Source organism: Canis lupus, chromosome 15 (genome assembly GCF_003254725.2).
Source record: "Canis lupus dingo isolate Sandy chromosome 15, ASM325472v2, whole genome shotgun sequence".
Classification (NCBI taxonomy): Eukaryota; Metazoa; Chordata; class Mammalia; order Carnivora; family Canidae; genus Canis; species Canis lupus.
The window spans coordinates 5,930,991-5,953,709 of NC_064257.1; the positions used below are offsets into that span (position 1 = coordinate 5,930,991).

The 22,719-nt window shown below is 55.1% G+C and overlaps 2 protein-coding genes and 1 long non-coding RNA gene across 9 annotated transcripts in view; 2 read left to right on the forward strand and 1 right to left on the reverse strand.

Moving 5' to 3' along the window:
* Positions 1-3,911: 3,911 nt before the first annotated feature.
* LOC125752536 (uncharacterized) lies at positions 3,912-5,928 on the reverse strand. The gene is made up of 3 exons (XR_007402319.1): positions 5,801-5,928; positions 4,929-5,131; positions 3,912-4,115 (listed from the first exon to the last, which is right to left on the reverse strand). It is a non-coding gene; the product is annotated as an uncharacterized LOC125752536 (long non-coding RNA).
* A 72-nt stretch (positions 5,929-6,000) lies between these two features.
* On the forward strand, positions 6,001-8,666 carry LSM10 (LSM10, U7 small nuclear RNA associated). 2 transcript variants are annotated; one of them, XM_025419897.3, is made up of 2 exons: positions 6,001-6,193; positions 7,726-8,666. In XM_025419897.3, the coding sequence occupies exon 2, from the start codon at positions 7,750-7,752 to the stop codon at positions 8,119-8,121; it is 372 nt and encodes a 123-aa protein (XP_025275682.1). In that variant the 5' UTR covers positions 6,001-6,193; positions 7,726-7,749; the 3' UTR covers positions 8,122-8,666. The 2 variants fall into 2 exon arrangements, with proteins under 2 accessions (XP_025275682.1, XP_035554647.1); XM_035698754.2 differs by lacking the exon at positions 6,001-6,193 and adding an exon at positions 7,131-7,155.
* A 5,314-nt stretch (positions 8,667-13,980) lies between these two features.
* The window catches only part of STK40 (serine/threonine kinase 40), a 39,948-nt gene continuing 31,209 nt past the window's right edge, over positions 13,981-22,719 (forward strand). For 2 of the 6 annotated variants that reach the window (XM_049094127.1, XM_025419916.3), the window contains exon 1: positions 15,132-15,340. Coding sequence is in view for 3 of the 6 variants with exons in the window: in XM_025419913.3 (XP_025275698.1) it covers positions 15,814-15,910 (97 nt within the window). In the remaining 3 variants the exon portion in view is untranslated. Of the gene's footprint in view, positions 14,361-14,516; positions 14,909-15,131; positions 15,341-15,754; positions 15,911-22,719 lie in introns of those variants that run through there. The other 4 variants (XM_025419913.3, XM_049094129.1, XM_025419917.3 and 1 more) reach the window with 3 other exon arrangements.

Below are 22,719 nucleotides of genomic sequence, written 5' to 3' on the forward strand. Positions count from 1 at the left end.
CCCCCGTCACCACGGTGGCTCCCCTCCTCCCTTCTGACCACGCCTCCCCTCCCTGCCTCAGTGGCTCCTGACTGCGGAGTGCCCTGCGTGGTGCAGATGGTGCTGTAGCCAGTTTTAGAAGTCTTGTCAAGGGGTGGCCTGGGTGGCTCAGTCGGTTGGGCGTCTACCTGCAGCTCGGGTCACGACCCCAGGGCCCTGGGTTGGAGCCCCAGGGCAGGCTCCACGCTCAGCAGGGAGTCTGCGCCCCCTCTCCCTTCACCCCCATCCCATGCTCACTCTCTCTCAATCTCTCTCAAGTAAATAAAATCTTTTTAAAAATGGCCAGTCAGTTGCCAGCTGGTCCCTATTTTGCCCCTGGCTTCTCTCCCCACAGACCACAGGCCCTCATGCGCCCTGCAGCACCCAGAAGTGTTGGCATCACTTTCTTCCCAACAGACTGTTCTTTTCAACTATTACTATGGCCCCTCCTCACCGGGACTGCAGGCTCAGTTTCCTTGCGATCGCCCGCATCACCTCATTACTCCATGTCCAACACCCACAACATTTTTACTTATTTGGTACATTTTCTTCGCTTTCAAAAGGCTAAACTTTTTTTTTTTTTTCTAAGATTTTATTTATTCATGAGAGACACAGAGAGGCAGAGACACAGGCAGAGGGAGAAGCAGGCTCCATGCAGGGAGCCCGATGTGGGACTCGATCCCGGGTCTCCAGGATCACGCCCTGGGCCGAAGGCGGCACTAAACCACTGAGCCACCCGAGCTGCCCTAAACTTCTAAAATTAAATATAACACAGGGGCACCTTGGTGGCTCAGTCAATTAACATCTGACTTCTGGTTTCGGCTCCGGTCGGGATCTCAGGGTCATGACATGGAGCCCTGAGTGGGGCTCCGTGCTCAGCAAGGAGGCTGCCTCCCCTCTCCCTCTGCCCCCCACCCAGCTCTAGCATGCTCTCTCTCCCTGTCTCTCTAACATAAAGAAATCTTTAAATATAATGCAGACTGGGACAGTTTTCCATAGAAAGGAACTAGAAGCAATGGGTAAGAGTCACCAAAAACATGCTAACGATGGAGTCAAACGCCTGGGAGCAAGTGACTGGAGCGGGGCTTGGGCCCTGGGTGCTGAGTTGGAGCAAGTGACCTGGGAATTACCCTCTCGGGATTCTGTGATCCTCTGACGATTGAGAACTGAGCCATAACCGCTCATCTAAAGCGACCAGGAAAATGCCAGGCTCCTGAAATCAACACAGTTCAAGTGGGCCCAGTACTAAGGTGAGGTTTTTGTTGAAAAAAAAAAAAAGAAAGAAACCAATTCTGGCTACTTAACTAGAGAAAAACTACTTAAAAGGGCTTCAGGCAATTCACAGTTGTCAGGAAGACAGGAAATGTGGGAGAAGAGCCAGGAGCCAAGGGAGGCTGACAGAACCGCAGAGGACTCCAGCCCCAGCAGCAGCCCCAGCCATGAGGCCTCGGTGGTGCAGACACCAGGATGGAGCCTAAACAGTCCCTGCTGGTTTGTGTCACTTGCTCCAGATTTAGGGCCCGATAATGCCTGAGTTTAGGTCACAAGCCCACAGCCATAGCTGACATGGATCAGAGATCATATCTGGCCCTTAAATCATCCAAAGCAGAACCCCCACTTCCCACCGAAATGCATAGAATGTCAGACTTCCCCCAAATGTGGCTGAGTAGCCAAAAAAATGAGATATCCCCCACAGGGTCATTCCACTATCTCTCTAGATACCCAGAGTTAAAAAAATTTAAATCACTGAGGGGCTCCTGGCTGGCTCAGTCAGAAGAGCATGCAACTCTTGATCTGGGGGTTGTGAGTTCGAGCCCCACGCTGGGTATAGATGTTACTAAAAAAATGAACTTAAAAAAAATTCTTGGGGCATCTGAGTGGCTGGGATCGAGGGGCTTTCTGCTCAGCCAGGCACCTGCTTCTCCCTCTCTCTGCCCTCTCTTTCTCTCTCTCTCTCTAAGTAAAATCTTTTTTAAAAAACTATTTTAGGTATGTCTGAGTGGCTCAGTCAGTTAAGCATCTAACTCTTGATTTCATCTCAGGTCATGATCTCAGTGGGGAATCTGCTTGAGGTTTTTCTCTCTTCCTCTCCATCTGCCCCTGCCCTCGAGCGTGTACACTCTTTCTCTCGAATAAATAAATCAATCTATCCATTTATTAGAGAGAGAGAGAGAGCACAAGCAGGGGGAGCAACAGAGGGAAAAGGGAGAAGCAGACTCCCTACTGAGCAGGGAGCCTGGACCCCAGGATCATGACCTGAGCGGAAGGCAGACACTCAACCGACTGAGTCACCCAGCTGCCCCAGTAAATAAACCTTAAAAAAAAAAATGTTAGTCATTGATTCCTCCTCCTCCCATTCCAACTCGAGATCTAATCAGTCTTCAGGGAGTCTGATTAGCTTGTTTCCTTCTTTTAATATTCAGCCCTTCTTTCCCTTCCTACTGCCACCATCTTCATTCAGATCCCTGTCACCGGATGCTGAATCTGCAGAGGACAAGCAAAAATACAGCGAGCAGTATGTTATGGGGTTAAGGGAGAGACATCCCTCCCAAATGGGATAATCAGTGAAGACTTCAGAAAGGTATGGCAATTGAGGCAGGCTTTGACAGAGAGATTGGACTTAACATCCAAAGATAAACAAGAGAGGATCCAAGCCTTTGCAGCAAGACAGCAAAGGCAGAGGCAAGAGTGCGGGACTTGTCTGAGTTTTTGAGCAGGTAGGTCTAACTAGAGAGGAGGGCACTGGATTTCAAAATTGAGCGTTCATGATTGGATGTGCAGATTTCCGAGCTCCACTTTTGATTCCGTGAAACAAAGCCTTTTGTTAAAGCAACTTGTTCCCATGCCATGATTTAAGAAACGCTGGTTGGAAGAGTAGAGAACCTGAAAGAGATCCAGCTGGAACGTGAGTTGGAATCAGATCAATGTCAGCACTGGAACCTTTATTCTACTAGTGAATCAAAAGTTTTCTTAGCAGGTAAATAATATCATAACTATACTTTGAATCTGTTGGCAAAGGATCGTGAGACACAAAGACCAGTAATATGGTTTTTATAATGAATCAACTGAGAGAAAGAAGGTCTCAACTGGGTTGGCGGCAGTCAGAAAGAAAAGGCAAGTGAAGGGTGGGAGACCCTTCTTCCAAGAATTTGCAGGGCTCCGTGACTGACGGGTGTAGGGAATCAAGAAACAATCAGAGTTATGTTTATTCAAGATGCCCTATTTGAGTAGCTGAAAAATGGTAGCAACTACAGAATGGGAAAATTTAGAGCAACGACAAATTTGGGAAGGACCTAATCTGCCTCATAGACATGCTGACTTTCAAGCACCACTAAGACGTGTGGGAATAAGCAACAGAGAGTTGGAAAACAGAGTTCCATAGATCAGCCTGGGCTGGTAAGTTAGACACGGAGCTCAGTATGTAGTAGCAGGCAGCGGAGATTTGACCAAGTAGAGTCGAGGCCGGGAACAGAGCCCCAGAGAAGGCACGCATGTTAGGGAGCAGGAGAATGAAATGGGACTGAGAGAGAGAAAGAGGGAGGGAGATGAAGACAAAATCAGAAATCTGTGAAGCCAAATAATACAATGCCCCAGGGGAAAAAAAAAAACTACCAAGGAGGAAAATGGTCAATATAGTCAAGCACTAAGAAGGATAATGAAGGACTGAGGGGAGAGAGAGGTTCTCCTTATGAGCAAGGACCATCAGTTACCCCTGCCAGAGAAGTTAGTGGGGTGTTGGGAGCAGAAGCCAGATTATAGTGAGGTGAGTAGATGAGAGCTCTCAGGATAGACTAACAGTTCTCAAACTTTCTGATCTCAGAAATCCTTTATACTCTTGAAAATTACAGAAAAACCCAAAAAGCATTTGTTATGATATATATCTCACACATATATGAAGTTGAAATAAAATTTTAATATTAATTCATTTTTAAAAGATAACAATAGGGGCCCCTGGATGGCTTAATCAGTTAAGTATCTGCCTTCGGCTCAAGTCATGATCTCAGGGTCCTGGGATCCAGCCCCACATTGGGCTCCCTGCTCAGTGGGGAGTCTCCTTCTCCCTGTGTCCTTCTACCCCCACAGGCTCTCCCAAAATCCTGAAAAAATAAAATAAAATAAAATAAAATAAATAAATAAAATAAAATAAAATAAAATAAAATAAAATAAAATAACAATAATAGACCCATTAACATATTTTTATATAAAAATATTTTTTCCAGGGCAGCCTGGGTAGCTCAGCAGTTTAGCGCCGCCTTCAGCCCAGAGCATGGTCCTGGAGACCCAGGATAGAGTCCCGCATCAGGCTCCCTGCATGGAGCCTGCTTTCCCCTCTGCCTGTGTCTCTGCCTCTCTCTGTCTCTCATGAATAAATAAATAAAATCTTTTATTTTTTTAATAAAATCTTTTAAAAATACTTTTTTTCCAAAAGAAAAAATTTGATGAGAAGAGTGACACTGTTTTATGTTTTTGCAAATCTCTGTAATGCCTGTCATAATGGAAATCAGCCAGATTCTCATATCTGCTTCTGCATTCAGCCCTTGTGACCTGCTGTTTTGGTTGAAGTAAAAGAAAACCCAGCCTCGCACAGATATGAAGTCGGAAAAAGGAGAACCACAAGGGTAGTGGCCTCCTGGAGAAGCTACAAGGGCAGCTTGCAGGGAGAACAGAGGCAGTTTCTATTTGTAGGATGCGAAGAGACCAACTATGATCCTCTGGAAAAGGGAAAGAAAGGCTCCTGGCGGAACTGGAAATCAATGAAGGAGAGAGTGAAGGAATGAAACAAGCCTTCCTCTTTGTGGAGCCAGGTGCTTTCACATAGGAATGAAGGTCAATTCTCTGAGACAGACGTTACCTTAAAAAAAAAAAAAAAAAAGAAAACGAAAACGAAAACAGGAAATTGAGGCTTTTACCAAGGCTGTAGAGTGACCTTTGAAAAATGGAAATCGGGGATGCCGGGGTGGCTCAGTGGTTAAGCGCCTGCCTTGGGTTCAGGTCCTGACCCCGGAGACCCGGGATCGAGGCCTGCGTTGGGCTCCCTGCACGGAGCCTGCTTCTCCCTCTGCCTGTGTCTCTGCCTCTCTGTGTGTATGTCCGATGAATAAATAATTAAAATCTTTAAAAAAAAAAAAAAAGGTAAATCAGGTGACATCAACTCTCTCCCCACCCCCACCCCTTAATAACCCATCTTTGCACTTTTCTAGTAATAGTCGAGTCACCCGTGGAAAGTCCGTTGGCAGAGAGATCCGCAGCCGGGCCCGGCGTCCCTAACCGGGAGATCCAAAGCCTGCAGCCGGGCTGGCGGGGCCGCAGGTGCTCGGGCTCTCGCCTGCCCGCCCACCTCCCGGCTTGCCAGCGTGCTTACCGGCTTCTCCGCTTTCCCAGATGGGCGAGCGCACGTGCAACCCGGGCCTTTGCACACCCCGTCCCCTCTGATCACCTGCTCCTCCCCTGGTTTGCACAAGGTTGTCTCCATGCCATCGACCTCAGCTCAGCTGTCACCTTCTCAGGACACTCCTGGTCATCCCATAAAAAGCCACCCATCCCATCACCCTCATCTCCCTATTTTATTTTTTAAAAGATTTTATTTATTTATTCATGAGAGATACAGAGACCCAGGCAGAGGGAGAAGCAGGCTCCATGCAGGGAGCCCGACGCGGGACTCGACCCGGGCCTCAGGGGTCACGCCCCCTAACCTCCCTATTTTAATGCTCCGAAGGACTGTTCACGTATCTTCACTTTCCTGCTGGTTTTCTCACGGACGCCCGCCCCCAAGTAGACGTACGGGTCTCCAGATCGGGAAGCCAGCGTCCTGGGCCGCCGCTGGGAGTCTGGAGCCCGCGGGGCCGCGCAGGGCGGCGGAGGCTCCGGGAGGATGGACCACTCCCGCCCGGGAGGCCCGCCCCCTCCCCCCCACCGGCGCACGGCGCACGGCGCACGGCGCGCGGTCGCCCGAGCGCGAGCACGCCGCCCGCGAGGCATTCTGGGGATTGTAGTTCCGGATGCGCCGCGGCGGCCGCGGGCCTGGGGCGGCCACGCTCCCTGTGCTCCGAGAGGCCTGCGCGGCGCAGCTGTTGCCATGGCTTCCGGAGCCCGCGGCCGGAGGTGGGCGGTCTCGCCAGGCGGCTGCTAGCTCGGGCGGCGAGGCGGCCCGGGAAGCGGAGGGACTGCGGTGCCGGTGGGTCCTGGAGCCCCGAGTCCGGGAGAGCGGCGGGGCGCGCGCGGGGCGCCGGGTGTGTGGGGGGGAAGCCCGTCTCCCCGCGCCCACACCCCCCCCCCGGAGCACGGGGGCCTCCCCCTCCCCGCCCCACCCCACCCCCGGGAGCACGGGGGCCTCCCCCTCCTCGTCTCCCCGCGTCCACCCCCACCGCCCTGGGAGCATGAGGTCCTCCCCCTCCCCGTGGCTTGGGGGAGCTGAGCCGCTCGCCCAGGCCACCCTCCTGGGGAGTGGGGCACAGCCTGGCCTCGAGCCGGGTGGGCCCCTGTGCAGCCGCCGGGCAACCCTGACCCGGACCCGGACCCTGGCCGGGGCGCCTTCGGGTGAAGCGGGGGTGGGGTCCCTGCGGTGCCCCAGGCTTCACGCCGCCCTGCCGGCCCGCGCAGCGACTGGGCGAGCTCTTCGGGGACCAGTCGTGTTGATGCAGCCCCGGGAGGTAGTGAAAGCGAGGGCATCACGTGTGGGGAGACTCTCTTGATCTCCGTGAGCGTGCAAACCGGTTCAGAGATGTTAACTAACTGTCCTGTAGTTGGCCGACTTTGTGGGTGGAGTGAGGAGTCCAACCGATTTCTCTCTCCCCTCAAAACCTGTGTGCTGGATACGCTGTCCTGGTGGGTGGTGACGGGGGTTTCTCCCAATTCACCAGAATTTGCACTTACATGGATGACAGCCGCCTGGTGTAGACCAGTCATCCTGGGAGCATGGGCCCTAGGCCAGCAGTATCCGTGTTAACGGAGAACACGTTAGAGACGAGCATGATTGGGCTCCACGGCACCCTTACCAAGTTTGCATCTGGGTCGGAGGCCCAGCATCCTGCACTTTGACAGGTGCTCCGGTGATTCCGAGGCCCACTAAGGTCTGAGGGCAACTGGTGATTGATGCAGGGGTCGCGATAAAGTGCAAGATTCTGCGGCCCATGCAGGGTGAGAGCCGAGATTCTGCATTCCCGACAGGTGCCCCGGTGAAGGCGCTGCCCCTCGGACCGGACTTTGAGTCGCCAGGGTGTAAGCTACGCCCTGTAGAGCGGCAGTTCTCAAACTTGGACACACATCAGAATTACTTGGGGGAACTTGTGAAAGTCAGGCAGCCGGGCCCCACCCCTGACCAAATGAATCAGAATCTCTGGGGCGGGGTGGGGGTGGCGGTGGCGGTGGCAGCGGGTAGAAACTCACCAGGTGACTCTGACGTGCAGTGAGGGTTGGGTAGCAGCGGTAGGTTTGAAGTCCGGCAGCTCCACTTGTCAACTGTGTGACCGTGGGCAAGTCCCTTAACATCTCTTGGTCATGTTTTCCTCATTTATAGAATGACTATAATTCTTGCCTTGCCGTGTAGCGTAAGGATTCTGTGCCATCAGCTGGCACCAAAGGGTGTTCCACAGACGCAGAAACTGGGGAGGTAGGCTGACTTGGAGAAGTCTGTGCTAGAGCCTGGAGGAGGTGACTTGGCCCTCGCCCCGACCTGCTCCAGCCCCCGTCTGTGTGCTCCTCCCACAGCCGCCTGCCCTTCGGTGTGGAAGAATGGCAGTGAGCCACTCCGTGAAGGAGCGGACCATCTCCGAGAACAGCCTCATTATCCTGCTGCAGGGCCTCCAGGGCCAGGTGACCACCGTGGACTTGCGGGACGAGAGCGTGGCCCGCGGCCGCATAGACAATGTCGATGCCTTCATGAACATCCGCCTGGCCAACGTCACCTACACAGACCGCTGGGGCCACCAGGTTGAGCTGGACGACCTCTTCGTGACGGGCCGTAATGTCCGTTATGTCCACATCCCCGATGATGTGAACATCACGGCGACAATTGAGCAACAGCTGCAGGTCATCCACCGGGTGCGCAACTTCGGCAGCAAGGGCCAAGGCCGGCGTGAATTTCCGTCCAAAAAGTATAAATGAGCCTCTTCCCCAGCGAGCCCCTGTCCCCGCATAGGTTTCCCCAGAGTTCTACTGAGTCAACTGCCTGCTACCCTCCCTGCCCTGAGCCCGGAGAGAGAGTGAGCGGGGCCAGCCCAGAAACCAGTGTCTCCCACAGACACCCCCTGTCACAGCTGCCTTTCACCGGGTGCCATCTCCTAGACTGTCTCTGGGATCCTACTTACCTGTCCGTGGCCTTGATCGTTTATGTCGGAATCTGATTTACTGATTTAGGGACTCTGCCAAATAGAATCTGATTTACTGATTTAGGGACTCTGCCAAATAGTCTTCAGCCCTCTCCCAGTGAGGATTATCAAGTGTACCCAGCGTGGGGCGCCTGGGTGGCTCAGTTGGTTGAGCGTCTGCCTTCAGCTCAGGTCATGATCCCCGGGGTCCTGGGATCAAGCCTCACATTGGGGCTCCCTGCTCAGCAGGGAGTCTGCTCCCTCTCCCTCGGTGTACCCTTTCTCTCTGTCTCTCTGTCTCTCTCTCCGTCTCAAATAAATAAATAAAATCTTTAAAAAAAATTTTTTTTGAAGTGTGCTCCACTGAAGCCACCCTGGAGTGTCGTGCTGTCTCACAATTGTGTTTGCTTTCTGATAAAACTTGGATGCAAACAAGTCCATGCCTCATGCTTTCCCTGATGCGTGCCAGGCTCCATGTGGGTCCTCCGCAGAAGCGCAGTGATGCACAGACTTGGCCGCACGTTGCAGTCCGCCTGCCCTGCCATCAGCCGTTCAGATTTCATCGGTATGGGGTGTCGCCTGGGCACTGGGATTCTCGTAAGTCTCAGGTGATACTAATAGGCAGCAAAAGTTTGAGAATTGTAGGTGAGTGCTTCAGTCTGGCCGGATGGGAAGTGGCTCTTCTGTTCAGATTCCCTGGTGAAGAGGCTGCTCGCTTCCCTGCTCTTCCCGGAACCAGAGAGCTTGAGCTGATCCTGGGCCCTCCAGGAGGCCACCCAACAGCCAGAAACCCGGCTCCGGTTCTGAGGAGTTTGGGGGTCCTCAGAGAAGAAGGGGCTCTCGGGGGTAGGACCCAAGTCCCTGTCATCGCTGCCTTGCTGCCATACCAGTCCTGCCTTGGGCAACAACAATCTCAACGAAAGCGGCTGTGCCCTCTTCGAACATCCACAGAGCAGTGGCCTGGTGGCCGTGTGCCAGGCCTGCGGAGCACACGCTGTCGAGTTAGATTGGTCCCTTCAGAGGGGGGCTTACGGTCTAGCGGAGGAGGTGGTCAAGGACCAACGAGCTGAAATCCAGCCTGAGCACTGCCGCCCTAGAGTCCCGAGCAAGGCAGGCCTTTCACCTCTCCGGGGAGACTTGAGAGGATTGTCCACTTGGGCACCAGCTGCCCAAAAGGTCACCTTCCCTCCTGGTCTTTGTCTGAGTATTGTCCTTGGGCCACCTCATCAGAACCAACCAGGATGTGTCTGGAAGCGCCTCTTTGCTGGCTCCCCCTTCCCTAGATGTGATGCAGAATCACCCCCAGGAACCTGCCTCACTAACCCCCACGCACCCTCCCACACCCCACAATTCTGTTGTATGTTGCTGATGTCCTGGCCTAAAGGTCCCTGAAGTCCCTGAGACTTGGCCTTTGCCTTCAGGAGAGAACAGTGGGTCCTCGCGGGGCGAAAACAAGTCTGAAAAAAAAAAAAAAAAAAACCAAGTCTGGAATTTCCAGGCCCCTCTGACAGCTACAGTTCAGGGCAGCGACACCACAAGGTGACGGCCGCTCAGAGAGGCCAGAGGGCAGACACGGAAAAGAAGTCCTCACCATGGAGAGGTCAGCGTACTTGCAAGAGGCGGGGAGGGCCACCTTGTCTGGAGTGAGTCCCACAGCGGCACCCACTGCAGGCGTTCCCCCCCCTACTGCCTGCAGGTGTTTCCGAACTTGCAGAGGGCTTATGCTGGGGGTTTGGTCTGGAGCTGAAGCAGAGGTTCAGCTCCTGTCAATGGTGTGCCAGAGGCTTCTGCAGCCTCAGTGGAGCAGGAGGGAACCCCCCCGGCTGGGGAGGGAAGCCATCAGGCTAGCGTGGATGGCTGAGACCCCAGCACCAAGTCCTGACTCCATAAGCACCGCGCGGCAGGCCCCACAGGCCCACAGTCCTCCCTACGTGAGGCGCCGGAAGGATGGAGCAGGAGGAGGGGAGACAGGCCACCTGAGACACACTGACGGTGAACCCCCGGCATAGAGCGCAGCCAAATCTTCAAGCCCTAGAGATCAGGTCTTTTGGCACCTGGTCCTGGATTGCTGGCACAGGCTGCCGGGGCCCAGGAAGAGTGGGGGCGCGCAGCGCCCACCAGCCCGGGGCGAGCCAATTTCCCCAACTGCTGCCCACCGTCCACTCCACTATGCATCTCTAGTCCCAGAACATCCGGATGGACCAGAGTCCTGCCCTCGGGAAGCTGGCATTTCACGGGGGGAAACAATCTTTTTTAAAAAAGTGGAAAAAAAAAAAAGATAATTCTTCCAGATGTCGTGAAGGAAAAAAACAAGGTACCTGAGAGAGAACACAGAGGTGGTTTTATTCCGGAAAGTGTGGTCTGAAGAAGCAAAATGTAAGCCGAGGAGGAGGCTGTCGTTTAAAGAGCCAAGAGAAGGCAAAAAGAAACTGCCAGTGCAAAGGTCCTGGGGTGGGAGCCCTGGGGGTGGACCACTGTGACCATGGGAGGGGAGAGAGGCAGATGAGGCTAGGGATGGGGCTGGGGCAAACGATACCAGGCCTTGAGGGTGAGGAGTGTAGCTGGTCCCAGTTTCCAGTGCATGAGAAATAGAACTTGAATTCGTCGTAACTCCACCGAGCTCCTGCTTCAGCCCATTCAGCCAGAGTGGCGGAAACTCAATGCTGCCCATGCGGAGCTTGCCCCTTCCCTGGATTCTAGTGCATATCCCTTCCAGGGGGCCTGCGTGGGGAAGGTGGTCGCCCGGTGGTCTGGCCTTTTGTGGTCAGCCCGCCCAGGCTGCCGCTGAGGTGTCCTGACCTGACACCCCTGCAGGAGTAACCCACGCCCCTCTCGGCGTTCAGATGTTTAGCCTACTTTTCCAGCCCGTATTTGGCCCAGGAAACTCTTCGGCTCCTGGCCTGGTTAGACCGTGTGCGCCCAAATGCAGCACGCAGCTGTTTCTTCAGAGGGTTTTGTTACTTGCTGGCACCCCTGGGGCAGGAGCCCAGCCCTGGTGCTGCCCAGGCCCTAGACCCGGCTGACCCCCTCCAGCCCCCAGGCTGAGGAGAAGCCCATCTATTCTCAGGGACCACCCCCTTCCCCCAACCCAATTCTCAGTCTCCCGGATCCCCCTTGTTGCACAGTTTTCTAAATTTGTAGGTGCACAGAAATTCTTTCCATTCCTCCCTGAAGACTAAGCTTTTTGGAATTCAGAAGCTAAAAATGAGCTCTGCGTTCTGCTTTATGGTTTATTTCCCAAAGTCAAAGTCACGAAGGCAGAGTAACCTGAGTGTCCGCATAAGGGAAGGGAGGGACACCCAGGGAAAGATGAAAACATTTCCTTTAAAAAAAAATTATTTATTTATTCATGAGACACACACACACATACACACACACAGAGGCACAGACACAGGCAGAAGCAGGCTCCATGCAGGGATCCTGACATGGGACTCGATCCCAGGATCACACACTGGGCCAAAGGTGGTGCTAAATCGCTGAGCCACCCGGGCTGCCCAAAAACATATTTCCAAATGTTAACGCCCCGCTGGACATGGGGTTTTGCTGCTCGTGGCCATGGCCTTTGCTCAAGCACTAGTGTATGCTGACATGGGGGGCCCCGTTGATAAGAGAGGCCCCAGAAATTCTGATGGCTCAGGTGGCCCCGGTGGGTCTCATCTTGGCCTGCCCTCCTAGAGCGAAGAGCACAGGGGGTGTCTTTCACTCAGGTGAGAGGACGGCCGGGGTGGGCGCACAGCTCCAAGTTCAGAGCTCCCTGGGGGACAGGGACAAGAGCATCCAGCCCGCGGAGTTCTAGTCTGGCATTTCCAGCTGAAGGGCCCCCGCCCAAGGGCAGCTGGGGTCCCTTGAGCTCCTGTCAATGTTGCAGAAAGGACCCACAGAAACCGCACACCGCACCGCACGTGAAGGGTGGCCAAGCCCGGTGTGTCCTCTGCCTCGGGCTGGAATTACACTAGCAGAGCGGTCAGAGGTCACGCTGGCTTGCTCCTATCACAAGCCCTAGCATCAATAAAACGAGGCTTATAGTCAATAAAAAAGAAGAAATAACTTGATGTAGGTTGTATGGGAGACAAAATCTTACCAAACACGAGGCTCGTGTGGAGGGAAAATACTAAGAGAAGCTTTGACAGGGAGAAGATTGGGAACTACTGATCTGATCTAACTCCACATTCTACAGCTGAGGAGACAGAAGGGGAAGGGGAGGGGAGGGGAAGGGGAAGGGAGGGGAGGGGAAGGGGAAGGGGAGGGGAAGGGAAGGGAAGGAGAAAGAGAAGGGAAGGAGAAAGGGAAGGGAAGGGGAATGGGAGGGAAGGGGAGGGGAAGGAGAAAGGGAGGGGAAGGGAAGGGAAGGGGAAAGGGAGAGGAGGGGAGGGGAAGGAAAGGAGAAAGGGAAGGGAGCCTCATGTTACAGGGGCCACCAGGCCCAGAGAGGCTAAGTGACTTGCTCAAGACCTCGAGACCCAGGAGCCAGGGAGGGGACAGCGCAGTAAGGATCTGAACCCAAGTGTGCAGGACTCAAACCTTTACGACTGCACTGCCCTGCTTCCCAGTGCTCCCGACGCCCCACGGCGGCGTACCTCGGTGGCGGTACCCCCGGGTGTGGGGCTGGCACCCAAAACTTGGCCGTGCCGGGCCAGGGGCTTGGGCACAAGGAGAAGCCGGAGGCAGCAGGAAGGCCCGCGTGCTGGTTACAGACGCCGGAGGAAGCAACTCAGGGCTGAAGGTTTCTCCCTCTCCTTCTGTGACAGGCGGATCTGCCTAGACCTCGTCAAGCAAGCATCCCTGCTGTTGTGACAGGCGTCACTTTGTTATGGCAGTGCCATCTGCCAGGGTGCCCGAAGTTGGAGAGCCAGCCGGCAGCAGGAACGTGTGTCACCGTGTGTGTGTGTGTGTGTGTGTGTGTGTGTGTGTGTGTGTGTGGTGCAGCCAGTCTCCTCGTGTTGGTGTCCAGACGACAGTCTTCCACTTCCTCTGGCTGGCACCTTTTGTTTCTATTCATTACCTCTTCTCCCCTCTTTTTCTCCCTCCTCCTCTTCTTTGTTAAAATCCTATATTGTGAAGCAACTAAAAGTGTCTGGGGGCCGCGGATGGCGGTGTCAGCTCCAAGTGATTCATCTAGCTGACAATTAGAGAGCTCTGGAAAACCCAAAACCCGTTCCTGGCAGCGTCGGGGCTTCCGGAATCCCTAGGCTTTTCCCTTTGTCAGAGACAGAAGCTGGGGGGCCGCGTGGCCTGGTTGCTTTGTCCCCGCCTTCCAGCGCCCAGCTTTCCTGAAGCCCTGAACAAGAGTGCGCGTGAGCACTCTGTCTGGCCGGCCTTCGAGAAGCTGTTTGCATCCCCACGGGGTCCTCACAGTGATCCCAAAAAGGGGATCCCTATTTTGACCCAACGGCCAGGTCAGGGAACTTACTCAGAGCCACTCGGCTTGTGAGAGACGCAGCAAGGACTCAGATCTAACCTTCCTGGCATCTGCCAGACTTGGTTCAGATCACAGCCACGGGGTCACTGGCTGTGTGTCTCGGGAGAGGACACCTCCCCTCTCAGAGCTCTGGCAGCTGCTGCTTCTGCAAACAGACTCCCAACACTGAGGCCTCTCGAGTGCCGAACGCAGCATGTGACAACAGCAGGGAGCCGTTCTGATTCCTGTTGTCACTTAGCAGCTCACCCACCAGGCGTTCGGAGAGACAAAGAGGTGGACACGGGAGGAGGCAGCCAGACTCAACTCACACCCATCCTCCTGCCGTGGCACTGCCTGCGTGGGGATGACAAGTGCACAGACACGGAAGCACCGGGCCACACGCCCCTAGGAAAACCCAGCAGCGCACAGAGGCTCGGGGACGGGCGCCCACACTCGGATACCGCGTGACGCAGGCGGCAGCTGGAAGGACACCCGGGAGTTACAGTCGCACGCGGCCCGCACACTGGTGCACACCCCGAGACAAAGGAGTGGGGCCACGGTCACCGGCGCCGCTGCCACCGAGCCCTTCTAGCTGCTTCTGGATGCCAGAGGAGGGAAGCCAGGCTCAGAGGGCCCCAGTGAGTCACCCGCCTGATGCAATCCCTTTAAAGGGCTCATCTGCTGGTGCAAGAAGCTGATTCATGGAGGGCGTGGTTGCTGGAGGAGGAGGAGGAGGAGGAGGAGGAGGAGGAGGAGGAGGAGGAGGAGGAGAAAGGGACCGAAACTGCAGCAGGAGGGGCTGAGAGGTTACAGGGCTGGAATCGTTAATGGGACCTCCCGACTGTAAACCTCCTCGGGCAAGGCTGCAGGGATCTTCGGGTGGAAGCGGGGTCGCTACACGCGCGAGAGGGGTCCGGCGCAAAATACACTGTGAGGGGCTGGGACAGGAATCCCTGTCGCTTTATTGACCCCCAGCTGCAGCGCTCTCCGCCCAGAGCTCCAGAAACCGAGAAATGGGGATCGAGGAGGAGCCACTTTTCTAACAAATACGCCACAACCGGCCGACCCTCCAACGGCGGGAGGCTTCTCCTAGGCCGGCGGGGCGGGCGTAGGGCGCGCGAGGTCCCGCGGAGTCTGGGCGGGGGCGGTGTGCGCGTCCCAGCCTCGCGGCGGACGCAGATGAGCGGTAAGTACCGCCCCCCCAGGGTCTCGGCCTCCAATCGTTTCGCCAGGGTTCGGCCCAGGCCCCGCCCCGAGCCAATCGGCGCCCCGGATTCCGGCCTCCCGCCCGAAGGCTTCCGCCCGGCCTCAAGATGGCGCCCCAATCCGGAGGCCGCAGCCCCGGGCGAGGGGGCGGGGCCCGCGGAGAGGGGTGGGGCTGCGGCTCCGGCCCGAGAGGAGGGGGCGGTGCGTCACTTCCGTTGTCAGGTGGCGGCGCCGCAGCCATGGAGGGAGGCGGCGGCGGCGGCGGCGGCGGCTCCGGCGGCTGCGCTGGGAGGCGGCGGTGAGCGGCTCCCACGCCCCCGGCCCGGCCCCGGCCCCCGCCGGGACGGAGCGCCGAGCAGTCCCGGCTCCGGGCTACGGACTATGGGCGAGCAGCGCTGAGCACCGGGGGAAGGTGAGGGCGGGGGTCGCGGGGCGGGGCGGGGGCCCCGGGGCAGCCCGAGCGCCGCTCCGTCTGCTGGGGCTGCGCGTCTCGGGCCGCGGGGACCCGGGTGCCGCCTGCCAGCCTCGCCCGGGGCCGCTCGGCAGGTGCGCCAGGGCTCGGCCTTCGGGCTCAGCCGGGTTTCCCCCAGAAGACACCCCGGGGCTCCCGGGGCTTCCCGTGGTCGCCGGGGGCACCCGGCATGGGGGAGGCGCTTAGGTGCGGCCGGGGCCGGAAGGGGGCACGCCTCAGGGGCAGCCTCACCTGCCGAGCCCGCCCGGGCCCGCCCATCTCCGCGCCGCTGGCTGGGCCACCCCGTGGGGCCGGCAGGTGAGAGCTTGGCGTCTCCCATCTCTCCCATCCCCGCCGCCGCCGCCGCCGCCGCAGCCGCTGCCAACCCCCCACTCCCGAGTTTCGATGCCCGTTTGTTGGCGGAAGGAAGAGAGATGACAGCTGCCCTTGGCGGCGGGATAGACTTTGCTCTAAGTCACGGGAGAACCCGGTTGGCTTCGCTGGGCGGCGGCGAGAGCCGTGGGGAAGAAGGTAGGCGCTCGGGCCGCGCACATTTCTTTCCCCCCTGGCGTGGTTGTGCAGGAGGGAAGGGGGAGCAGCATCTGCCATTGTAAGGCCACATGGAACCCTTGTTTGTAAACAGTGCCTGTGAGCCGCTGCAGGGCCCCGGACCGCCCTGCCAGGCCGGTGGTTTGCGGAGGTAGGCCTCATTTATTCATTCATTCCCACACATGACAGCAACGGTGTCCTCGCCTGAAGAGGCAGGTACCCCCTGCTACGGTGGTGAAGAGTGGATTTTGGAGCCTTGACTCCCTGAGTTCAGATCCTGGTGCTGCAGCCTTCTAGCTGTGTGACAGTAGGCGCCTGGTACGACCTCTCTGTGCCACTCCGTCCTCATGGGTCAAACGGGGGTAATAACACAAGAGTTTTTGCAGCAGAGTAGGTAAATACAGGTAGGGGTGCCTGGCTGGCTTGGTCAGTGGAGCTTGCAACTCTTTTTTTTTTTAAAGATTTTATTTTATTTGAAAGAGAGAATGTGTGTGAACAAGTAGGGGGAGCAGCAGGTGGAGGGACAGGGAGAAGCAGGCCGCCACGCTGAGCAGGGAGTCCCATGCAACGGGCTCCATCCTAGGACCCTGGGACCGTGACCTGAGCCGAAGGCAGATGCTTCATCGAGGCACCCTGAGCTCGTGACTCCTGTTCTCAGGGTTGTGAGTTCAAGCCCCACACTGGATGTAGAGATCACTTTAAAATAAAATCTTAAAAAAAGAAAGTTAATACATGCGAAACACAGAACCATGTCCGTCACATGATACATGTTAGCTATTATTTTTTTAATGATTTTATTTATTTATTCATGATAGAGAGAGAGAGAGAGAGAGAGAGGGGCAGAGACACAGGCAGAGGGAGAAGCAGGCTCCTTGCAGGGAGCCCGACGCAGAACTCGATCCCGGGTCTCCAGGATCAGGGCCTGGACTGAAGGCAGGCGCTAAACCGCTGAGCCACCCAGAGATCCCTATTCTTATTTCAAGAAGCCTGTGGTCTGCTTAAAGGAGACTGACCTATAAACAAGTAGTGGAAATAAGGTGTAAGGAAGCTAAAAAAGCTAGAAGCAGCAGGCACAGAGGGCTGCGGGAGCCCAGCCTGGGTGCGGGGGGCGGGTCCTGGGAAGGCTTGGCAAGAGCGATGACACTGGAGCTGTGTCTAGAAGGAGGGGAAGGCTTAGCCAATAGGAATGAAGGGGTAAGGTGTTCTGCTTAGAGACAACTACACGCATAGTTTGTTTTTTAAATTGAAAGTTTTAATTAGTTTTATGTAAGTAATCTCTGCACCCAGTATGGGGCTCAAACTCAGGACTCCAAGATCAAGAGTCGTGGGCTCCACCGACAGAGCTGGCCAGGTACCCCTGAGTACACCCATAGTTTATTCCAGAAACCTCAGACTGTTCCGTGTGGTGGTATGCAAGTCAGCCTGGTGCAAGGTAAGGCAATCTAGGCTGACGAGGAAATGCTGCGTTAACAAGTTAGGACTTTATGCCAAGGGCAGTGAAAAGGTTTTTAAGCAGAGGAGTGATATGACTGGATCCGTATTTTCGAATGTTCCATCTGGAGTCAACTCCAGCAGAGGAGGGGGTAGCTAAAGGACTGGAGTCCTCTCAAGAGGCCACTGCGGGCCCCTGAGCGGGGAGAGTTGGTGCCAAGGTGGTGGACCTTTGCTGAGCAAGCACCATATGCAAAGGGTGGCAGGTGTCAAGCTCCCTGCGTGGCTCTGAGCTCCTCAGCCTAACACAGAAGTGCTTGGTGTGCATGCCTCTCTCTTCCTGGGGTCGCAGGTCACTTGAGCAGCTGGGGAGTTAAGGCTACTACCCTCTCAGCAGGCTTGTCTTCGGGGGTGCTGCACTTGCTCCCCCATGTCCTTCATTCAACCTGGGAAGGCAGCAGACTTGTCATTAAGAGCCTGCCTGGCTCTGCAGTAAGACACGTCTGAGTTCCAGTCCCAGCTCCGCTGGTCACTAGAGGGACTTCTCTCCATGCCCAGCTTTCTCCCCTGTAAAGTGGGACCAGTAAGGTCCCTCCCTAGAAGGGCAGTGGGGAGGATTGAGCAAGATGCTGCAGGTTGAACATCTAGCACACACTGAGCAAGAAACACTTGCTAAGTGTTATTACAGACTGTAAGAAAGAACTTCCAAGAAAGACCTGAAGCAATTAGTCTCAACTGGAACTGCATCCCATTGAGCTGTCAGAGAAGTGTCCTGAGGGATCACAAGATCACAGCATTTTATTGTATTCTTTCTGAAAAGGAAATCTGTGGGGAGTTTACCCAGTCTGTATGGGAGCCATGCGGATGATTCAGCTCAGCTCTTTAAAAGAATCTTTTTTATTTTTTTTAAATAGAAGGAGTGTTGAGGAAAAAAAAAATCATATTTTAAAGTATTCACAAGAGAGAAGGTATTGAGTTTCTTCTGTGTGTGTCCCCTATTAGTGACCCTTGCCTGGTGTTTGAATCAGTATCATCGAGAAGCGTCACACACACTGATGTGTGTAGTAGCTCGAGATCCGGAGCCCCGCGTTGCACACCCATGAGCACACACATCTGTGGCTGGGGGTGTGCTGGGTGCCAGAGGCAGAAGGAGAATGGGGAGGCAGCCCCTGCCCCAGAGGAACTTGTGGTCCAGCAGGGACGAAGCAGCCTCCTAACCACTTAACACTTGTGAAGTTTGGCAAGTCTCTTGCAGAAGTCCGCGTAGCAGGTAGTGGGGCCAAGAGGAAGGAGCAGTTCCACAGCGGGAGGAGCAGATTGGGGAGAACTTTGGAGGGTACTTAGAGCTTAACTGGCTCCCAAAGGGTGAGTAGAGTTTTCCGAGCGCCCCCAAGGCACCCCAGGCAGGGGAGCAGCCTGGCACAGGCTTGGGATTTCCTTTGCCTTTGCGTGCTGGTGTGTGTGCAGCTTTAGGAGCCACAGGGGCTCTAGCACAGAGTGTGAAGGGACCTGGCCGCAGGATGTGCTGGGGAGGCAGGCACCAGTCTAAGATGCTTGAACTTCTCATTCTGCATCTTGAGAAGATCTGCATCTTCCCAAGAGCCCTCTAGCTGCAGGGGAAGGGTGGGCTGGGGAGAGTGAGTCTGGAGTCCAGTGGGAGGCTGTTGCGATAATCAGAGTGAACGCTAGCACAGGCCTGGGTCAGGGCAGAGGCCGTTGGGATGGAGAGGAAGGGTGGAGATCGGAGCTGCTTGGGGAGGAATCAGCTGGACTCCGGCAATGTTTGGAAGCGATGGTTGATGGAGGAGCAGCGATGGCAGGTGACCGGGAAGTTCCTGGTTTGGGTGACAGCGAATGACAGTGCAGAGGTAGGGTGGCTTAGAAGACAGTGGCCGGTCACATCTGCCGGCTCCATTCAGTAAGACCTGAGCGCGTCTCACGGGAGAGGATCAGTTACTGAGTCTGTGGCACCCTGTCCAGCTTCGGGCCAGGCTTCCTTCCCAGATGCCTGAGTCAGCATCTGGGGGAAAGGCAGCTTCCCTTCCCTCACCTGTCCTCTGGCCAGATTTGCCCAGGAAGGTGACCTTGTGCACTGCTTCAGAAACTCAACTGCAAAGCTCCTATGATTTCTGCAGCCTTCAGATGGCCCTACAGAGCGGCTCTCCTCCACGCTGCTGCAGCTGATGGGGTCCTGGAGGGCAGCTCACCCTCAGGGGAGAGAGGGCTGTCCCAGTGCTCCCTGGAGATCTTATCTGAGAGGAGAACTTGAGATTGAGCTGACTTCCTAAGCTGGGTTGGCACTTCATCCCTCTTCTCAAGGAGAGGTGTCTGCCAGAGGCCAGCTAGGACTCAGAGCCACCAGAGAGGTGAGAAGGAGCTGCCCCCATGCCCTTGTCCCCTCGAGCCCAGTGGGAGTGCAGAGCTAGACCGGAATCTGACTTGCTGTGGAGAGGATGTGCTGGGGGACGGGGTTCCAAACAAGCCCTTTAGAACTTGCGGAGATTTTCACAGGATTTGTCCTTGGGTTTGTGGGGTAAAGAAGGCAGAAGAGAAAGTGGCCTGAAACAAGAGCATTTCTTCCTCCTGCACCTGCTCAGGTGAGACTGGGGCCTTGTGGGTGGCCCAGGACCCACAGCAACCCTGCATATCCTCCCAGGATCAGTAATAAGATCTGGGAGGGGAGAGGATGGTACTGCTTGCTCTGATTTACTTACTGCCCTAGAGGTGATTCCATTCTGGCCTGTGGATGTTTGGGTCATTTTTCATTATGAGCGTGTATGATTTATTCAGCAAGCTCTGTACTGATGAACTTCGGTCATTCTGTCTTTTGCTCTCCAAACAGAGCTGTAGTGACCATCTGCGTGCATATGATTTTGCCCACCTTAAGGATCTTTGGGAATCTGCTGGATTCTAGAAGAGAGGCTGCTGCTTCAAAGAGAGTACCTTTTATTATTTTTATTTGTTAAAGAATTTATAAGTCCCCTTTTAATAACCTGGAGCACTCTGATTTTGCTCCAGCAAACAAAGGTATCCTTTTGGGTTGAGGTGCCCCTTCCTGAGGGGGCACTGAGGACCCCTGACCCTTAAGAGGCCACAGCCCCGTGGTGGGCATCCTCTTCATGGCAGTCTGCCCTGGGAATGAGTTCAGGCTCCCCAGAGCTCACACAGCCCAGTAATACACAAACCTGATTTCAGAGGAACTGTTTGTTGGAAAGCCCCAGAGAAAACTGAGAAGGGCTCTTGTCATTCAGAATGAAGCCATCCCCTCTGTGTTTACAGACTGCCACCTACTTGGCAAAAGAGAAGATGTTTAGCTTTTGAGGAGTCTGTGACCCAGGCATCCAGGAAAGGGGGCCTCGACATTGTAGCGGAGATTGGCAAGAGCAGGACTGATGGGCCTGTCATTTGTCTTTGGATTTGGGCCAGAGCTAGTTTGGGGTGTGATGAGGGAACAGCAGGTACTTCTAGGAAAAGCTTGGGTCCTTGGGAGACCTTAGGACTGGCCAGCTAGCCCAAAATCCTGTGGAGCTTTTGGAACCCCGTTTCTGGCATCTTCCAGCTCCAGAGAGGAAGAGTCCAGCTACTTTTTGCAGTAGGTTTGGAGCTCCTGGAGTTACGTGTAGGGAGTGAGTTCTACAGGGTGCTTTCTCTCCTGACCGCTCTCCCGACGTCCCTCCTGAAGGAACAGGAAGGAAACCAGCCAGAAAAGGCAGATTACCACCACCTTCCAGGTCCTTTGCTAAGTACTGCGCAGTACATGCTGACTATTTCTCAGAATTGAAGGAGTTCTCAGGGCTGCCTCTGTTTTATAGAGGAGGACCCCCAGGCCCAGAGGGGCTACGTAACCTGCCTGCTGCTTCACAACAAGCAGGAGCAGAGCCAGACTTCCAACCTACACTTGTGTCACTCTGGAGTCCGGGCCATGCCGTTCATGCCGGGCCAGCTCTGGCCCCGAGGAGTCCAGCCCACACGGAATCTTGGACTCATGGAGTTGTGGAGCTGGAAGGGTCTTTGGCAAAGCTGAAGCAGTCCCTTTGTTGCCAGAAGAATGGAACTGCCGCTTCTGGGAGGCAGGTCCCCCGCCCTCCTGCCCTGTGGGTAGTGGGGAAGGAGACCTTCAGCCATAAGACCTAGAAGTGAAGGGCCTAAGCTCCTATCATACCTGGCTTCAAAACCCGCGTCCGCCGCTCGCTAGCTGAGTGACCTTGAGCAAGTCACTGCCTGTCTTCATCTCGTCACCTCTGTAAAATGAACACAATGCTCCTTGCCCCTCAGATAGTAATGGGGGTGAGACAGCAGGTGCTATTGTCTGTGGCAGGTCCAGCCTAGTGCCTGGTGTACTGTCAGGACCCAGGTCCTGTAACCTCTTTGCTAGCAGGTCTGTGCGTGTTCTGAAAGAGGCATCCAGAGCCAGCTTCCAGGTCTCCAGGGCGAACGTTTTGGTGGTCCCCCCAGCCTATGTGGGTACCTGCTGGCAAGCAGGAGGTTCCTTATAGGAATGTCTGCGAGCTCCCTGAGACAGCCTAGGAGGACCAGGAGTGGTGGTCTTGTCCCTTCGCCAGACTCTGCTGACGCAGCCTCGCAGAGGTGGCCAGGCTGGGACGCTCGGGACACCTCCACTTCCACACGTGTCTCGTGTCGTGCTCCCTCACCTGAGTCTTCCCTTGAGCCCGTTACTACTCTTAACGATTCTAGTGGGTTAAAAAAAAAATTTAGATAAAAAAAAAAGTGTATTGTTATAGTAGTGTATGGTAAGATAGTTAAGCATATAGAAGAATATAAAATAAAACTCTCCCTCCCCTCCTTGGGCCCCGCATCCTGCCTGGAGGTATCCACCGTTGAGTTTCTTCTAGAAATTTCCTTTGCCTATTTGAGGGTGTGTATTGTCTTTTTTCCTTTTTTTTTTTTTTTAATTTTTTTATTTATTTATGATAGTCACAGAGAGAGAGAGAGAGAGGCAGAGACACAGGCAGAGGGAGAAGCAGGCTCCATGCACCGGGAGCCTGATGTGGGATTCGATCCCGGGTCTCCAGGATCGTGCCCTGGGCCAAAGGCAGGCGCCAAACCGCTGCGCCACCCAGGGATCCCCTGTCTTTTTTCCTTTACCCAAATGGGATCATATTATACAAATAGTACTGGTTTGCTTTTTTTTTTTTTTAACCGTAATATATCCTAGGCATCTTTGTCACAGGTGTTGACCTCAAATTCTAGGCTGCACAGTATTCCATGGGATGGAACATGATGTAGTGAACCAGTCCTTTCTTGGTGGACATTTAGAATGTTTCCTGTCTGGATATCTGTGTGTGTGTGTGTGTGTGTGTGTGTGTGTGTGAGAGAGAGAGAGAGAGTTTTGATTTTTG

What these genes read in the sequence shown, in the direction of transcription:
- LSM10 (XM_025419897.3), top strand. Translation starts at nt 7,750, where the DNA reads ATGGCAGTGAGCCACTCCGTGAAGGAGCGGACCATCTCCGAGAACAGC.